Below are 20,412 nucleotides of genomic sequence, written 5' to 3' on the forward strand. Positions count from 1 at the left end.
TGGTAATCTAGTACACACGCCCGCATTAGGCACCTCCACTGGCGTCACTCCGTTCGACGATATAGGGGGCCCAGGGACTAAAAGCTTGTTGCCTGGGAATCTAGCTTCCAAATGGTCCAACCTATTAGCTACGAGGTCCAATTTTTGGTGTACAGGGACAAGGAGACTAGTTAAATGATCTTTGAGGCCAACAAGAAGTAAATCCAGAAGAGGTTGTATCTGGGCCTGGCTGGAGGGAATAGTAATATGGTCCAAGTGGCGCCCTTCCACAGTGGGCCCACTAGGCTTGGAGGGAAGCGGCTCTACTGTGGAGTTCCTCTTCCCTTGGCCTCTCTGTGATTTGTTCATAGCTTCCTTTTTATTGCCTTTAGCTTTGTGGGCTAGCCTCCCTCTTGTTATAACCCTGGAAGGACTCTGGATGGAGACACAATCCTGAACAGGAACCAAAGTCTCCTGCACAGGGGGAGTGTGTGCGGGCGGGGAAATGTTACCATCTATTAGGCTTGAGTGAACAGAGGTAGGCGAGCCAGTCTGTAACTGGGCACATGGGAGGGAAGAGTTGGTAGGATCTAGGGAGAGTCTACGTTCCACCGCTAGAATCTCTAGGTTCAATGCTGACTCTGCTCTTATTAAATAATCGTCAAGTGTCCCCCCCGGCTTATCACCAGCCCTCCTTTTAGACATGCTGCTGGGGCGAATGGGGCCAAACCACTTAATGAGCACCCCGCCTTCCCTTGGATTAACACAGCAACTTGGTACAGTACACAACTACCAAGTGGTAGCAAATCTCTCTTGCAACTCACAGTTCTTAAATTGGGCCACTCAGACGCCAAACCCCTCACAGCAACATCGAAGGCAGTGTAGCTGAACAAGGTCCCACCACAAGTGTTAGGGGGTAGGCCCAGCCCAGCCTTATCCGGGCTTTGACGGGCAAGGACGGGCCCGCCCTTGGCCCGGGCTTCGCCCGGGCGCTGCCCGCGCGCGTCCCGCGCTGCGGTGAGCGTCCTGGGTTTAAAAGGGATTCCCCTCAGCTGTTCACGATTGCGCTGAGTGCGCTAGGCCTTCTGGGGATTGTAGTCTGGGTAGAACAGCCTGCCACTGCTGTTACCTTCGTGACCCCTGAGGCACCAGCACGAACAAACCAAGAGCAAGGGCAGCAGCACAAGAAAGAACCGTTCCCCTCACGGTATGCCTGGAAACTCCTTCGCGCGTCCCGCGCTGCGGTGAGCGTCCTGGGTTTAAAAGGGATTCCCCTCAGCTGTTCACGATTGCGCTGAGTGCGCTAGGCCTTCTGGGGATTGTAGTCTGGGTAGAACAGCCTGCCACTGCTGTTACCTTCGTGACCCCTGAGGCACCAGCACGAACAAACCAAGAGCAAGGGCAGCAGCACAAGAAAGAACCGTTCCCCTCACGGTATGCCTGGAAACTCCTTCGCGCGTCCCGCGCTGCGGTGAGCGTCCTGGGTTTAAAAGGGATTCCCCTCAGCTGTTCACGATTGCGCTGAGTGCGCTAGGCCTTCTGGGGATTGTAGTCTGGGTAGAACAGCCTGCCACTGCTGTTACCTTCGTGACCCCTGAGGCACCAGCACGAACAAACCAAGAGCAAGGGCAGCAGCACAAGAAAGAACCGTTCCCCTCACGGTATGCCTGGAAACTCCTTCGCGCGTCCCGCGCTGCGGTGAGCGTCCTGGGTTTAAAAGGGATTCCCCTCAGCTGTTCACGATTGCACTGAGTGCGCTAGGCCTTCTGGGGATTGTAGTCTGGGTAGAACAGCCTGCCACTGCTGTTACCTTCGTGACCCCAGAGGCACCAGCACGAACAAACCAAGAGCAAGGGCAGCAGCACAAGAAAGAACCGTTCCCCTCACGGTATGCCTGGAAACTCCTTCGCGCGTCCCGCGCTGCGGTGAGCGTCCTGGGTTTAAAAGGGATTCCCCTCAGCTGTTCACGATTGCGCTGAGTGCGCTAGGCCTTCTGGGGATTGTAGTCTGGGTAGAACAGCCTGCCACTGCTGTTACCTTCGTGACCCCTGAGGCACCAGCACGAACAAACCAAGAGCAAGGGCAGCAGCACAAGAAAGAACCGTTCCCCTCACGGTATGCCTGGAAACTCCTTCGCGCGTTCTCTTCACTATCCAGATCTGGTTGTTGATTTACCTATTGGCACAATCTCACTACTAAACTCAAACTCTGTATCCTGAATCAACAATTGCTTCAGAGGACGTAATGATCAGCAAGGTGATAACGTAAATTGTCCTTAATTAATTTAGCATGTACATAAAGTTCTCAATGTTGTTACACCTGTTTTAACTGTTGTGGTGAATCCATATTTTTCAATTTTTCCACCTATTGGTCCTGATATTGGCACTCTTGACTTATGGTATTTGACCTGAGGTATCTGGGGCCTTCTGCTCAGACCCTGGCTACCTACAATCAGCCCTAAAAATGAAAAGCAATTTTGCTTTAAAATTGCAATATTTGACACTATCATACATCATCAGCAATCGTGCTAAAGGTTTTACACAAGGTCACATATTGGATGCAAGACTAAAAGAGAGCTTATGTTACCATTTGCTTCTCAATTAAAAAAAAAAATGCCTTCATGTTTCTGCAACAGACTGCATAAAACTGTACATACAAAACGAAATATTACCATTTTCTCCTATTAAAATGCTATAAATCTCAGATTCTCAGTGTGTATATTAATACATATGAAAAAATGAATGAAAATATCAGATTTAATTATTAGCTATAATTGTTATCTATGTTTATTCAGTTAACACTTTGCCTGCCTGAAAAGTATTAACAGTGTTAAGAAAGGGTTAATATAATTTATCTAGCTGAACCTTCGGGGGCTCATATCCACTGTCGCCTTTTATACATAATCTCGCCTGCTGCCAGGGTTCCAATGCATACTGAAACATAAATGGAGAGAGAAAAGACGGCTGTAAAAACCCGGGTCACATTAACACTCTGAAATCCACCGCCCAGCAGCTAGTATCTGTAGAGGGGGCAACATCAGACAGGTAAAGTCCCTTACAGAATGGGATTGGATCGGGTGGAACCTGGATGAGGTGGACATTTTCTTTGATTCTTTGCAGACTTAACTAGGCTGAGCATAGGAGGATTTTAGAGGCAGAGAGAGAGCGAGTGCGTATGAGAGAGAGGAAGAGTGAGAGAGAAATAGAGAAATAGAGAAGGAGAGAGAGAGATAGAGAAGGAGAGAAAGAGAGAGAGAGAGAGAGAGAGAGAGAGAGAGAGGGAAGGGGACGAAAGTGAATCTGCCGTCTGGGATTGTCGTAATGAAAACAAATGTGAGATCCTTATGCACTAAAGCGGATTTCCGACGCAAGGACCAAGTCACTGCTGCAAATATTAGGCACAGTAGCTGTAACTTTAGTTTGACTGGTTTAGGGTCTGATTTAAAGCTTGGCTGGAAGAGGGTACCTTGTCGGAATGGGGGAGGACATTGCCACTACCATACTGAAGGACCCCTGCCTGTCAGAAGATCCTGAGAGAAAGAAAATTGGGTCTGCCTGGAAGATAGCCAACTGACCAGTTGCAAGAGGGAGCATCAGCCTCAGCTTGGCCCATCAAAAACACCAAAATACCATCCATATTTCTTAATGTCGAGAGTACGAATAAGAATGTGGGAATCCGAGCAGCGCTTCTGTGGCAGGAGGAGTAATAGTCTCTAATACATATATCTGGCAATATATATATATTTCCACTTCCTGAGAAGGGGGTTCACTATGTGTTCACTGACAAAACCACACTCCGTAAGCTATAACTGGTGCACTACGACTGTTTGTTCTGTGAGTTGTCTGATCATATTCACCAAACTCAGCCACTGAGCTCACATTTTTGCTGTTGGCAAAGGTGGGTTGTCCGCTAGACTTCTGGCTAGGCCCTACGCCCAACCCCCAGCAGTAGCTCAACCCTGAGCCATGCATGCCCTTTAGCCATGTGCAGTGGGGGGTTGGCTACAAAACAAGTCCTCGCAGGTATCCAACCCCCACCGCACATTGATCTTGGCCCTCAGCAGTGCATTGCGGGGTGTTGCCTGCAGGCCCTGCTTCAAATGCTCATGGGTGCCCAAGCCCACCATGCACCGCCTTCAGCCATGCACAGTGGGATGTTTGCTGCGGGGCTAAGCCTCTGGCCAGGCCCTGTGCTCAACCCCCACAGGCATCCAATCCCACACCGTGCACATTCTTCAGCTATGCACAGTGTATGGCTACCCACAGGGTTTTGTATCTGGCCAGGCCTACAGACAACTGCGGCAAGGACCAAAACCTCATAGACTACTACTCTATAATTATAGTTATTATTATACTTTTTCACCCGCCAGCAAGCATCACCTCCATAGTACAGCAGGGCCATGAAAGCTTCACGCAGTGAAGCTTGCACAGTCCCAGTGTAAACTCCCACAAAAGTGGCTTGGTACCTCACAGGAGGGCTGTGTTGGGTCTCGCAAGTGTACTGCGGTACCTAGTGTACATTTTCTTTAGGCCCCTAGCGGAGTTTCTTTGGGTCCCCCCAGTGAGGGCCTAGGGATCAGGGTGTCTTTACCCTGCCCCCTTATATGTTTTTTGGAAGACAACTTCAAGTCCTGCGGACCAAGACCCAGTGTCCTGTGATGACAACCACAATATTCTTTGTCATGTTGTGGCCGGCTAATTAGACATTTCAGTCCTGCTGAACCAAAAAGGCATATGAGAGAAAATGCTCTCTCAGCCAATCAGAAACTCTTATTTTTTAAATTTACACTACCCACAGGAGTCCCGTGGGGACCAACAATCCAGATTTACCTATTTTTAACCCTTTCATGACTATCCCATGTGCCTTTAAAAGCAAATTTCTCAAAAACTGCTGATTGCATTTACACCAAAACACAATAAGGATGCTTACTGAGTAAAGAACTAACTTCCGGCCAAATTCGGTGAAATTCGTTTCAGCCTTTTTTTATGTATCACTTACCAGCATTTCTTATGGCAATTAACATGGGAAAACAATGTTTTGGGACAGCACATTTTTCTAAGCCACCGTTTGACTGATCATTATGATTATGTTGTTCCTGCTGAAAAGTAGAGCTCTCTTACACCACACATGTACATGTTACATGTCAAATGTATGATAATGTCCTTCATTTTATTATAATTCATCTTGAGTCCTTCAGTAACATTGTGAAAATCAATACAGAAATTCACAACTTATAGTTATCTCACACAACTATAACTTGCGCCCCGCCGTGTTGTTATTAGTGAAGTAATTGAAGTAATATTGAATGCAATTAGCAGTGCATGACGAGGGTGCAAGTTACAGTTACTGTAGGGCACAAGTTATAGTTATTTGAGATAGCTATAACTGGCGAATTTCAGAGGTTTGGTTTCTTTAAAATGGTATGTTTTAACTGACATTTTCACTAACTATTACATCCCTTTAAACTTGTTTTTTCAGTGAATTTCTGAGTTTTTTGTAATGCAATGTGTTAATATAATTCCTAACTATACTGTCACTCTGACCTTTGGTTTTGTCTGTGAATTTCTATGGTTTGAAAAAAAACGTAAAGTAAGATGTCATTACCGTGTGGGGCATTGGATTGGGTGCAGGGCCTGCACCCAACCTTCGCGGTAATGCCCAACCCCCTGCTGCGCAGGACCTGGCTAATTCCCCATGGATGGCCTACCCACCCGCAGTACACTGTCGACATCCATGCACAGCGTTTAGTTGGGCGCAGGTTCTAGCCTCTGACAATGTGATGTAACAATATAAAGGGTGTCTTTTAAGTAAGGCAGACCTACTGACTTTATGAAAAGGTCAGAACACCAAAACATAAAGTTATGCGCCTATTGGCTTTATCAAGTTTTCAGTATAATAACATACGTAAAGCAGACTTATTGTCTAGAAGTCACCAATAATTGAATTCAAATGTATACTATAAAAATTCACACATTGCAATGTTTAATAAAAGTGATTATCATCAACATTTTTCATAAAGTCAAAAATCTACATAGTATTGTGCCTTTCTTTAAACATTTTCAGGCCTCAAAGTGCAGCCATAGAACCAACCATAAAGGGGCCCTGCACTCCAACTGAAGAGCATACAACTCCCACTCGGAGTGCTGTAAAAAAAAAGAGAGGAATGCTCTCAAGGGGTCATGAATTTAATGACCCATGACACTTACTGTGCTTTTTTAATGTTGCTGCAGCCCTCTATATCATACAAAATGCTTGGTATTTCTCTTGCCCCTTCTAGGAGCACCACCAGGATACAAATATATAAACAAATAGCTCTTGCAGGCCCTTATGGGTGCTCCTTGTATGAAGCAGTGATTCATAAATGAGCGGTTCCTGCTGCTCCTTTATTCTTTTTTTTTGTAAAATGTTTTTGGGTGCTGACCCGGGAGACACCCATACCTATTTTGTTATGCTGGGGGCTGCGAGGGGAGTCCCGAGGCCCCTACACCCTGGCCTGCTCCACAGCCTCCACCATGGCAGGAGCTCAGCAGCGGCTCCCCCTTGTGGGTATTGGAGCACCACCCTTATCTTTATTTTGTGGGGCTTTTCTGCCTCAAATTAGAAAAACTTAAGATAAAGAACACACACACAAACTTGCAGTAGCACGCACTCGTGGCCTCAGACACTCTGACTCACCTACTCACACACAGCAGCACTCACCTGTTACAGTTACTTAACTGTGCTAAAGTCTGTAGATTAATGCAGGGGCACTTTGCACAGCCTCACTGCAACCAATGAAATTGCCGGTCTGACTATCTCACATCCCTGAGGTCTGTGATGTCCTCAACCAGGCAAATTGATAGCCTCCTGGGATGAGTTCCACCCCTTGATGATGTTTTTTTAAAGTTAGCCCCCGGGCCCTTCAGGCTGAAGCCCTGCAGCGTCAGTGGCTTCACTTCAGTCAAGGAGTGAACCCATGCCACAGTCTACCCTTCCCTAACTCATCACACAGTGGGGTGGGGTCAAAGAGCATCACGGACCCCACCCCACTATGTGACGAAAAAGGGAAGGGTGGGTTTAGAGGCTGCAACTCAGAAGGTGAGCACTGGATTCTGCGCAGTGTATCAGCTCAACTTTCAATGGCCCATTGCACAGAATTCAGTTCACAGCTTCCCACGCTGCTACATCAAGTGCTTTCACAAAATCCAGCAGGACAGACTCTGCAGAGCTTAGGAAAGCCTTTTAGCTTTCAGCCCTTCCCGTGACCCTTCCCAGGCAATGGGAAAAGGGAGAGAAACGAAGTGCAGTATTGAGGCGGGTGAGCCATAAAACTGGAATGGAGAGCCCAAGGTCGACAATGGCTCACAGGACAGTGCACAGCCTGAGTCCTGAGAATACTTGGCAAGAAAAGATTAAAAAAACATTATTAGAATACAGTATAAGTGTTTCTAGAGTTCAAAATGGTGTATCTTTTTTAATATACAAAAGCGTTTTAGCTTACTGCATTGGAATATTTGGCATGATTGGGCTGACCTACAGGGCAATCATGCAGTGTCCGATGGGCTAGTCGGACAGATCAGTGTGAGGGCCGGTATTTTTTAGTAATGAGTGGGTTTATTTCATGGCCAAGTGGGCCGGTACTTACTGTTGATTTGCTTGCTACTTCCACAAGCTTTGTCTGCTGCAAACACAAATACATGCAGTCTCCAGTATCTTGCAAAATACCCAGTAGAATGTCTTTACAAGCTCAAAACTGGCTCAATTTGCAAATGTGTGACACTTTTTTAGCTATCTGAATCCCTAATGGAGGAAACTTTTATCTAGTTCCTCGGACCTGGTTTGTGTCCCAGTTCAACTCTGTTAGAATGAATGTATTAAGTGACCCCAGGCTTCAGAGGATGCAACAGTTTTGCCCACTCTGAGGCCAGGGGTCGTGAAAGAAGTGCCAGGGGTAGCAGGGAGCAAGCTAAAGGTCACAAAATCGACCCCTGACTACTCCCAAATGTCGTCCATGGCAGAAGGGCCTTGCCCCCTCACCTTTTGCCCCAAAAAACAGGGCTTGTTAGGCTGAGCAAGGTCAGCCTGACAGACATCCTCTATTTTCAGGTCAGGCAGCCAGGAGCTTGACATAAGCAAAATGTGCAGGTTCCTGGCTGCCTGAGATTAACTTTGCTGGGCTAAAGATGTCACAGCTCCTGTGGGCGTGATCTCTTCAGCCTGGCAAAGAACCTCGAGGCCCTCCCCTTCCTGATTAGGGGGAGCGTCATTGATTGCTTCAGACCTGGCCGCTTCAGTACTCAACCCTGAAGTGCTCATGGCCGAGTGTCAATCATTAACACCTCATCACAGAGTGGGGTCTGTAACTCTCACTGACCCCATCCCGCACTGTGTTGAGTAGGGGCTGCTGCCTTCACTTATTGGTTGACCTAAAGCCAGCCAATGAGGGAAGGCAGAAGTCGCAACCCTCCTGTGGCATCCGAGGCAGAGCTGAGCAGGTAAGTGTGATTTTTTTATGTTTGGTGCATGCATGGCTATTTGGGAGTGAGTGTGGTGAATGGAAGTGTGTGTGTGCACGCATGTGAATGCATTGGTGTGAGTCAATGTTTATGTGTGCATTTGTTTCCTGTCCTCCTTCCTCCCTGCTAAAGGTACCAGCCGCCAGTCCCTATCACATCTTTCCATTATGCAGATTATGCTGCCCTTTAGAATCTAACATGACTAACATGACTTCAAAGGCTGTTAAACGTACTCCACTACTACTGCAATAGCAAATGAAATGTCTGCCAACTATAAAAAACAGAAATATAGTCATTTACAGTAGAAAAATGAATAACACAGATGGAGTTTGTCATCTGGGAGAAAGGCGGCTGACTAAAATCAATAAAGTCGATAAATACCTGGTCGTGTGGAGATGGCCATTTTCAGAATCTAAATTAATCGAAACCAAGGATCTCTGCCTTATATTTAGCTTTATTATAAATTACCAGTAACCCATCATTTCCATACATTTTAAAAAACAAGCAAAGCTCTTTCCTAGCATTGCATATGACACAGAAGTGCTCTCTGACAAATGTGTTTTTTTGTTAACAACTCTCAAAGTGAAATTTATTGCTTTCTATTCAAACTACCACATAACGCCTCGCAAATGCAGATACTCTTGAGCGTAGTCTAATGGATCAAGAAGGAGCCCAAAATCAACCTTTTTAAATAATATGCAGCACTCCACACTGAAACATTATATCTGGGAGGAACTCGAGTCCCTCATCACCACTAATTGAAATTCATGGTCTTCCTCCCTTATCAGCAGCCTTTATTTTCTAGAAGCTGTAAATTTACGGGAGCAGAATCTGCCACATGATCTCTTTAAGAAACTGGCAGAAAACCAACTTTTCTCAACAGACAAACAGAACTTCAATAAAAGAAGCCATGTTTGGCTAGTCATAAACACTTATAAAAGCCACCAACTACAAGCCTAGCAGAAAGTTGCAATGCCTGTTACAAAACCAGATTCATGCAGCTCCTCTTCAAGATCGTTGCCTCCCATGATTTCATGCCCAAGAGGGCCGAAAGACAGCCTATAAAATCTTGCCAACTCTGCACACAACATCCGGTAGGCTCTGGTTGCGAAATTCCTTTAACTAGTCTGGCATTCGGTCTTGCTGCCGAACTAGACTTTTTTCCTTGTGGGTATGTCATCCTCATGTAGTCACCAGCTTTATCAAATACATAGACCATTTAGACATCTAGCTAGTGAAGGAATGACGAACCCAACAGAAAGGTATCAGTGGGCGGCTTCTGCACAATATCCTTCACCCTAAACCATTGTATTGCATTTTAAGAACCATTTTGAAAGGAATAAGTGAAATTCAATCACTAAAGGACATAAGAAAGTGTGTTTTTCCTTTTTTCATCCATTATGTTGGTTGCCCATTTAGGCACAGTTTTGCATTCTAATGAATTATCATGAAAGGAAATAAGATATATTTAATCACTGAAAGATATATAAAAAAGTGCCTCCTTTCCATTTTCTTATCCACCATATGGTCTGCCAGCGACACCTACAAAACTATGTTTTGAACAATGATTTTTTAGCACTTTACCTTTACAGGTTATTGTTAGACCTGGCGTCCTTGGTGTAGTTTCCCCCTGTCTTTGTGCCTTTTCCTCCTGTATTTTTGTCTTTATGATGGTCTTCGTTTTTGCTGGTTTATGTACTCTGGGTACTGCTGATCAGTGCTAAGGTGCAAGTGCTCCCTGTGCAAATTGTGATTCTGATTGGTTATCCATGATTGGTATATTTGATTTACTGGTAAGGCCCTAGTAAAGTGCACTCTGCGTGCCCAGGGCCTGTAAATCAAATGCTACTAGTGGGACTGCAGCACTGGTCGTGCCATCCACATGAGTAACCCTGTAAACTTGTCTCAGGCCTGCCATTGCTGTGTCTGTAAGTGCAATTTTAAACTGCCATGTCGACCTGGCAAGTGCACCCGCTTGCCAGCCCTGAACCTTCCCTTTTACTACATGTAAGGCACCCCTAAGGTAGGCTAAAGCTGCTGCCACGGGCAGGGTGCAGTGTTCTGAAAAGGTAGGATATATACTGGTGCGTTTTACATGTCCTGATAGTGAAATACTGTCAATTTCATTGGTCACTATTACATGGACTAGCTCTCCCGTAGACTATCATTGGAGCTGCCTTGTAACATTTTACAAGTGTAACTTTCAATTGGGAACACCTAGAGATTTGGAGTTTGGGCTCTCTCAGCTCAGAATTTTAAAACACATGTTTAGGTAAACATGGTTTTTAAACTGTGTGTTTGAAAATGTCACTTTTAGAAAGTGGGCATTTTCTTGTTTAACCATTCTGCGCCTCTGCCTACCTGTGGAATCAAAGTCTGCTTTATGCTGACAGTGGCCTTCACTCTAGACAGTCACACACAGGGAGTTGAGGTGTGCCCTGCATATCGTGATGGCCCATCACCAGGCTGATGGGCCTTCCTGAGCTAGAGGGGTGAGAGGAGTTGTCACATACGCCTGAAAAGGCTGTGCCTGGCCTCTCACAATGCTGTCTCCACCCTTTGAGTGTGTCTGGGGGCCAAGGCTAGGCAGGACAAGAACGTGTACACTACAAAGTCATTTCTTTGAAGAATGCCTACTTGAAAGGCCAAAAGGGGTATAGGTACTTGAACTAAAACCCCGGGGCAGCTCCTCCACTAGGGGGGAGAAGCGTCACCCCACTGGTTTCTCGCAGTGCAAGAAGCGGAAACATAAAATGGTAATAATTGCCATTTTACATTTCTGCCTTCTCACACTGCGAGAAAGCAGAAGGGTTTGGTTGCGAGCAGGGCTGGGCAGGGGAGGAGTGGTGTGCCCACTTCTGTGTGCGCATGACTGGTTTGGTCGGCACTCTGGAGCCGACTAAACCAGTCATGCACACTCTGCCCTTCTCCATGCAGGCTGCACTATGACCTACATGGAGAACATGGCCTGGCCATCAGCCCCTGGCGGGGCGTTGTCCCGACCAATCACAACGCTTAGGAGTGGGAGCCTGGCTGCCTGCTTCCTGTTCCTGATCCCCCCCCCCCCCACGAGTCATGCTGGCCACAACTGTTTTGAACACTTCTGGGACTGAGGATTCTGCCAAGAAGAAGAGCTGTCAGGAGTAGCACTGCCCTTTTCTATGTGTTGCTTTGCTGGGTTGGCCTGCAGTTGCTGATTCTGTCTGTGGGCAGTGAAAGCACTAGACTTTGCTTTGTACCCTGCTTTTCTAAGTTTCTCCGAGGGCCTGTGTGTGCTTGCCTCCTATTGGAAGTCTCAGGCCCATACAGACATTGCATCTGTTTCATCCCTGAACTCCACTGCTGGGAATTCTAACCTTCCTTGTGGTGCCAACTCTGGGCCCGTGGAGATGTTTCCTGTTGCAAAAGAATTGAAAATCGATGCATCGCCATTTCAACACCTGTTTTTCTGATGCAGCTCCACCGTGCTGGGAGACATTTCCACACACCTCTGCTGTGCGGCTAAGTAAATCGATGCAGTGCCCGCCCGTAGCTAAAGAAATTGGCGCAGCCTGAGTTCAGAGCACCAAATCTCCGAAGTCTGAGACCCCCACACTAACTCCAACACAGGCACTGCTATGTGGCTAAAATAATTGACACATTATGGGACTGCGGTTGAAGAAATCGATGCAGCGCCTGGTTGCCGCCACGGCATCAACCTCCAGCGCGTCTAGATTTCCATGCATCGCACCTGTGCACCAAGTTTACCAACACATCACCTGCAGACCAGAATCGGCTTGGATTTCAATGCATTGCTTCCCCTTACAGTCCGGATTCAATGCAGCACTTCTCCTGCGCACAGCAGAACTGACACATCGTCTCCCCAGAGATTCAGGACCCGACACATTGCTGTGTTTTCCGACACTTCCCTCCTATGTAGCTGTTTTTTCTTCTGGATTTTGACGCATCTGAGGTACTTTGTGTAAAAACACCATCTCAATAGAGTTCTAGAGACAGAATTACTTGAATCCTTTAGAAAGTCATATTTTGAGTTCTGTATGTTGAATTTTTGTTGTTTGGTCGTGTTTGGTTTAGATAAAGATACTTTATTTTTCTAAACTGGTGTGGTGTCCATTTGCAGTGTTTTCAGTGTGTTACTGTGTGTGTTATGTACAAATACTTTACACATTGCCTATGAGATAGCCCTTACTGCTTGTGCCAAGCTAACAAGGGATTGAGCAGGGGCTATCTTGGGTGTGTAACTCCCTTATCCTGACTAGAAGAAAGGATCCCCACTTGGACAGGGTGCATACCACTGCCAACTAGAGACCCCTATTTCTAACACTTATTACAGGCCCTATTAACTAACCTGTTAAGTTTGTTTCTTTGATATGGAAAAGGCTTAAGCTGCTATGATCTCTGTCTTTGTTGCTTTTAGGCAAAATGGTTTAAATGGTTGTATATTATTACTTACATGGACTAGTTGCTATAAGGAAATTGATTTACCTGACCACGGACATATATATTGTCCCCCAAAATGTTCATTACTCTATGCTATCTCTACAATGCACTTTCTTTAAATGATTTTATGAAATTGTATACATTTATTTAATTTTTAGAATCTCTTTAGCCTCATATGTACTATTTTCTTATTATTTATTGAAACAAAGTATCTAACTGCTAAACTCACTTGCCACTTTTATTTGAAAAGCTCTTTGAAATTCTTTAGTCTTTTATTACCAAATGTACTAGGTGACATGCTTTAATGATCTGAAATAAAGAATAATTGAAGAGAGTGAGATTGCTTTTCCTCAAAGTGGACACTGGTCCTCAGGTAGGTTCAGTCTTTTCCTGTGAGCATCACTTCAGACCTAAAGTGTTCATTAAAGTCATAGCTTGCTGAATATTATAAAATTGGGAGCTTATTTATGGAATTTTGGCGTGGGCAGCGCAGCAAGGCAGCTTGCTGCACTGCCCTAAGTCAAAGTGAAAAAGCAGGAATGCACCGTATTTAAGCAATACAGTGCAGTCCTGACCCTTCTCCCTGTACTGGCGCTGTTTCAGCAGCATAGCGACAATGTAGGCACAATTGCACCATGATGCAAGGATGCCTTTGTTGCATGAAGGATTGTTTTTGTGCAGGAAGGGCCACCTTCCTGCACAAACACAGTCGGAAAAGGCGTTTTCCTCTTTCTTAGTATGCTGCAGAATGCAGCACACATAGAAAGAGGAACAAGCATTTACAATGCAATGGTCTCGGCATTGGTAAAGTTAGAGCTATTGGCATTGCTCATGACATTATTTTTGTTTATGTTTTTGTTTTTAAAACATTTAAAGAAACGGCCTTGTCATGAGCAATGCCAATAGCTCTAACTTTAACAATGCCGAGACCGTTGCATTGTAAATGCTTGTTGTCTATAGTCATCTGCTTTGCTTGCTCTCTCTCCCTACCTCGGTCTCATGGTCTCTCCCTATATCTTACTGCCTTTCTGTCTGTTTTTGGCTCGGTTTCTTTCTTTGCCTCACTTGTCTTTCGGTCTTTATCTCTCATTGTCTTTGATTTCTGTCTTTTTTCCGTTTTACATCTCAGTCTGTCTCTTTTCCTTCTCTTTTCTCTTAGAGTCGGTCCCTGGCTCTCGCTCTCTTTCTATGTGTGTCTTTCTGTATATGTTTGTCACTCTCCCTGTTTTTCCTTTCTCTCTCGCCCTTTCTATGTCCATCCCTAGCTTGCTCTCCCTATGTTTCTCTCTCTCTCTCTCTCTCGGTCATTCACTGACATTCTCTAGTCATTCCTGTCTTTAAGGTCGCTGTCTGACCAGTTCAGTATTCTATCCTGGGACCAAAGCTGTATTTTAGACTAGACAGAGACAGACACGGAGGCCAGGGAGGGCCTCTGGGCACCAGATGTTGGCTATAGACCAGCATTTGCAGGCCATTGGCCAACGGGGGACAAAAAATTGGCCTGGGCACAAAAATGAAAGTGACCCATTCACATTAGTGAACTAGTTAGCTAATAAAAAAAGCGGCCCATATTTGCAAATCAAGACAGTTTTGAACTTGGGTATTTTTCAAGGAATGGGAGACTGCGTGCATTTTTGCTTGCTGCAGGGAACGTTTGTGTTAAATATCAGGGAAATCAACAACGAAAACCAGCCCAATAAGTCAGGCCCACCAACTGATGAAATGCAGGGTGTCACAACAGCCCAACAGACACTGCCTCATTGCCCTATGCAACAGTCCGACTCTGGCTGAGATCTCGAGACGCCCAAGGGTTCGAGACGAAGGGCAGGAAATTGTTTTATATGACATTTGTATAGCTCATAATCTGACTTTAGTATACTATTGCCGTCAGGGTGATTTTCCAGGATGCGGCTAGGTTTTTAAGGCTGATGCCCCAAGCCTGTTTCAGGTGTACCTTCCTAGATACTGCCCTTAGAATTAGCTGGAGGCTGGGCTTTGAGTGGGATGAAAACACTGGTGTGGGGGGGGGGGTAAAAGGGGCGTGGCCGATGCGATTATGGGCGTGGCGTAAAAGCACACGCTGAAAACCTATGCTTAGCATTATGTGCCGCCCGACTGGTATTTTGCTACTTATGAAATTGCTTCCAGATGTATAATCCAGCAACTAACAATACACTTACAACAAGCCAGTACTATTAGCTTTGTCAATGGTGGTTAGATGCGTAACACAAAAAAGCAACAATCATGCCTTGGTAGTACAGCATATTGAAAACGCTTCAGTTCTAAAATGGTGAGACTGAAAGAACTAAAACGAGTCTCTTTGAAGTCCAGTGATACTGTTGCAGAGTTGAGGTTTTCTTTTCCCGTGGGTGAGGACAAAAATGGAGAGCCGGCAGTGACCCGTCTCAGCACCTGACTTTTAGACCCGGCCCACTAAAGCCCTGCTTGAAAGGGACCCTGCACGAACTCCTTTCCGCAGCCCACCGCCGAACACGAGTCTCTCCAGAGACTTTTTTCCCGACACTTACACGAAGGGCGAGCTGGGCCCAGGGCGCCAATCATCAAAAGGTGAGTAAAGAGCTTTTTGTCTGCATTAAGGCAATGCAAACAGCAGTGTCCCTGCCGCCTGGCTCCCCTGATTTACATTAACATAATTTCGCTCATTTTTCTAACACATAGAAGGCACGGTTTGTTAACACTCCCATCTGTAATGATGGTACCACACCATCAGCCTGCTTTCTTGCCCTCTCTCCCCATGCTGCTAAACAATTAACCCCGGTCCCACCCGCCTCCTACAAACAGCTTGGCGCCCGGATGAGGAGCTAATTACTGTGTGTGTGATTCAGGTGAGTTGACTAAGCACAACGTTTTCTATAACTTACCTTGCCGCCTGCGTTCCATTTCAATACACCGTGCCCGCGCTTCCTGCACCACACTAGGTAGGCTCCACAACTCGAGTGAGACATAGCCATTCACATAAACCATTCCCGACGCTGCTTTTATACTGTTTGTATAAATGAACAGTACAGCGGCACCCGATTGGTTAGCACTCGATTGGTTGAAGCGAGCAAAGGCAACGCTCACAAGTACGCATGTCTGGTTGACAGTGGTTAAAATAACAAGAACTGCCGTTATTATTATTAAACTTTAGAGAAGGGAAAACGAAGGTCGGGGAAGATTACATTTTCAACGAGAAATCTCTTCCTTCTTTCTACGAGATTACAAACAAGCTGAGGGCACCGGAAGACACCACCGCCTTTCTCCGAGGCAGAGCAGAAATGCCTCGGAGAAACGCAGCGTCCTTTTCGGATTCGGGGGCGTGTTTTGCTGTTGTCTCCTCCCTGAGACTTCTCGCAAAAAACACGCCCCCCGATCCGAAAAGGACGGGGCCTAATCTGAATGACTGACCTCTTCTCTAATGGCTGGCCAGCATTTAAGAGGCCAGCCAATGGAGAACAGGGGAGAAGAGGGGCGGGTTCAAGCCCCTCTTCTCCAAGTCATTAAATCTCCGACTTCCGGTTCTGCCTTTCGGCAGACCGGTAGTCCTCGACCTAAAAAACCAGGAGAAATAAAATATTTCTCCTCATTACGCCTCACTTCAGGAGGCGTACGGATTTGACACTTCCCCAGGTTTACATCACTTTGTAGATCTGGGGCAGCGTCAAATTCCATTGGTGTTGCGTGTGAAAACCCACTGCAACGCCCGTGGAACACCTCCTGGGCGCAGAGTAAGGCAAAGCAGAAATCTACGCTGCTTTGCTTTACTCATGATTTATGAGGTCACTCAAGCCACACAGGGTGGCTTTGCGTGGCTTCATAAATCAAAATGAGAGCCCTGCATCACGCATGTACCACTTTTCATGGTGCAAACGTGCTAAAGGGCTCTCATAAATAAGTCTCTCTGTGTCTAGTGACATCACTGTTAGATTATTGCATATACATTAACTCTAGAAGTTATTTCTAATGTCCTTATACTTACATTGTTATGCACTCTAATAGTAATGAACTATGTGGGCACGCTGCTCTTTCCATACAATGTGTTATGCCCTGCATAGTATTTTCATATCTTGCAGTTTACCAGTTCACCTGCTGATCAGCCACAGTGTGTGTTTGGAGTAGAATGTTGAGAATGCTGTGATGCTTAGAACGTTGGGAGTCTGACTGGAAGAGGTATTACAGTTACAGATGGGCTGAGCAGCAGGCAGGCTGCTCCTGGTGGGGTTTGATACTACAAAGGTGGTTTGCTGTGGCATAGTACCAAGGACTGACTACTGGGCTAACCTACTTTACCTTATCCTGTTACCTGTACTACCTGTTGGATGTACCTGTAAACCAACTTGCTGTACTACTGGAATAAAGGTACTAAAGAACTTACATGGCTATCAGCGTCTACTTCATGTAAGAGTACAACATATTTTTGGCGACGAGCGAGAGTTGGAAACGTACTCACTGCCCTGGGAGATGGTACAGTAACAAGAAGAAGAAAGAAGAAGAATTTTCTAACAGCGCAACTAAAGAAGTAACTCAAGATGTCACTAGCAACAGAAGAAAGTCGCACAGCACTCTTCGCAACCCCACCAGTGTCCTGTACATCGGACAGCCCAAGCAACAGAGTGCTGTACTGTGTGGTTATGCGTACACCCACAAGTTCTGCGCCTAAATGGAAAGTTAATGGCTTGGAAGTACATGTCTACAAGTACTTAGGCGCAGCAAAGATTAAGACAAACAAGGACTGCTGTTTAGCGCCTTATTTTGATGATGCCTGGTGCTGGCGCTACTTTGGAGGTGCTTAAAGACTGACTTTAATTTTTACTGTTCACTTTGGAAGCAGCGTAAGTCAAGTCTTATATGTGGAGGTGCTTTAGAAGTGTCTGAAAAAACGATTTATACATGCCTCATGGAGCTACAAGGTGTGTATACATGTGGGTCAGTTGTGTCCTCTCACAACGATTTGGTTTTAAAAAGTGCACTTTTGGGTCTTTATCAGCGTGGAGAGATCACACAGAGCTGAGTGCGTTATGGAGCTTCACTAACGGGATCTGGTCAAATATGAGCTTCTTCATGGCAGTGGCTAATAGTATGGCAACAGGTGAGACTTGGTTTTTTTTGGTTTGTAATTGTTTTTGAGCTCTCTCTGAGACTTTAATATCGCGGTGCCAGTTCAACCGCCGATGCCTTATTTCAAAATGTGTAGCGCGAGCCATGCTATGCGCGTGCCTACCTCAGAGTTTCAACGTCGTGTCCATCTTCGATTCTTGGTGCACGCTGGTGGAGGGAGCCACTCGACGCGGCGTGTAAAAACGTGCCGCCATTTTGTGTCATGAACATTTATAGTCTGCCAACCACGTAATTGCCATTTGAGACGCGAGCCATTTCGCCAACCACGTAATTGGGCCAACCAAGTTTTTTTTTTTGTTTCTCCACGAGCCCAGTTTCTTCAATAAAGTTTTATGTAGCAGGAAGATGATCGTGGTGGTCGTTTCAACTCTTGTGAGCGGGCTGTTTGGATCATCCATCAGAGGACAGATGGACCCGTTTGTTACACCGGCGGTGAGTGGAAGTTTTTGGTTCTTTCAGATCTATAAGTATCCGGTGGCAGAATTTGTGTTCCCGCTTCACATGGACATTTAGAGAGTTATATTCAGAGACTGGTCTACTTCATGTAAGAGTACAACACAATGTATTACATAGTAACTTACCACTTTCCATCACGCAAAAGTTTGAATCCTTCATTGATCTTCTCGAGTGGTAAAGTGTGAGTAACCAGTTCATCCAGATTTAACTTCTTTGCCATGTAGTCAGTTACCATCTGTGGGACGCTGTCTTTACTCTTGAAGCCTAAACATCAAGAAACATTGTCAAAGTGAAATTGTGGGTAAAGTGGTATGTTGTTGGAGCTCTGCCGCCTACGCTGTTCCTGCCTGAATGGAAACAGTAGTTCTAAAATTCTTCTTCTAATGCCTCAGAGGCCTGATTACAAGCACTACAAGGGTGGTGCTAACTTGAACTGGGATTGTGTTGTCCCCTACATTGCATATTACAAACGTGTGTTAATTTGCAGCATTTCTTTTGGGCAGTACAATATTTAGCATCTGCAGATTTGAAAGGATTGTTCCTGGCACAATATAGTTTGAAAACTCTTTTAAGCCTTGAAAGACAGCGTGGCGACTATCTTAAACCTGAGAAAGCCTTGATAAATAGTTCTGACGTTTCTGAAAACTGTCTTAAGCCAGTAAAGAACATATCTCTTGCAAGAGGATATGAAGCGAAGCAGCAAACACGTACAGACTAGCAAACTTTGACAGTAGGTTATATGGCGTCTTAAAGAGCTTCTCCATGCAATTTACAAACACCTGGGTTTAAGTAATCGATCACATAAGTCCATAAAATACATTTTTTACGCTTTTTTCAGAGTCGTTCAAGGATATTATACTTCGACCTGCATTGTATATCCTGTTAGTCAAACTAATGTTGACAGTGAAAACTCATCAGGGTTTTGCGGTCACATTATTTGGCGTAGGGCACCGCAGCAAGTCACCTTGCTTTCCTGCCCTAGGTCATAGTGAAAGGAAGCAATGCACCATATATATATATATATATATATATATATATATCCAACATCACATTTCCGTACGAAATAAATGGCACGCACTCACAGGCTCTGAAATCTTTATCCCCAAGGTTCTTTATTCAGCTTATTCCGTTTCAGAAATGAGGGACAAACCAACGCGTTTCACTATCAGCCGATAGCTTGATCACGGTTAGTATTCCTCCTTCAAACCAACCAATAAAAACAATGTGATGCGAGGTCACGTGATTAGTAATGTCAATCATCTTGCTACCTCTTCCCAATGATTTATGGTCCCTGTAGTAAACACCAACAATGTACCGTGATTAATGACTGCTGATTACATGTCATGTCAAAGTGCAATTCGTTTTTTTCTATATATATATATACACATACCGAAAAACTGAATTTAACCATTCCCTCTGCAGGATTTTGAAATTAACAAGCCCATGAGTAAATATGATGAGCGTTAATCTCTTTTGTCAGTAAACATTTCTACCCATACCAGGTTTAACTGAGCCTTCGCCACAAATAAAATTTGGCACAATTCACTGCTTTCAATTGTTTAAACCTTTGGCATATGCATTTAACAATTTATCAATGATGCGCCCTCCAGTGGGCATATATTGCTCATGACAGTTATGACCTCAACAGTCTGAGTTGTTTCTACACGGACATTTGATAGGGAAAAAAAGGGGTTTTAACCAACCCGCAATATGGGCATCATTACCATTGATCTTGACATTGTGGTCGATACCACTATATACCCTTCCTCAAACCAGACAGCATCGCAACAGGGAGACCAATCGTTAGAATTTCTTACAGGTGAACATATAATTCCTCACTTTGGTTCAACCCCCACGGGGTATAAGTTCTGAAGTTCAATATTTGACGTGATTCACGACGTCTCAAGTTTTTTTCCCGATCTCC

General features: G+C 45.2%; 1 protein-coding gene across 1 annotated transcript in view; it reads right to left on the reverse strand.

Annotated features, from left to right (window-relative positions):
* LOC146866268 (alcohol dehydrogenase 1-like) overlaps positions 1-20,412 on the reverse strand; it is a 355,353-nt gene that overhangs the window by 5,576 nt on the left and 329,365 nt on the right. The window contains exon 8 of the mRNA XM_085635163.1: positions 18,614-18,752. Coding sequence (XP_085491289.1) covers positions 18,614-18,752 — 139 coding nt within the window. The remainder of the gene's footprint in view (positions 1-18,613; positions 18,753-20,412) is intronic.

This window comes from Triturus cristatus, chromosome 2_1, assembly GCF_964204655.1.
Source record: "Triturus cristatus chromosome 2_1, aTriCri1.1, whole genome shotgun sequence".
NCBI lineage: Eukaryota > Metazoa > Chordata > Amphibia > Caudata > Salamandridae > Triturus > Triturus cristatus.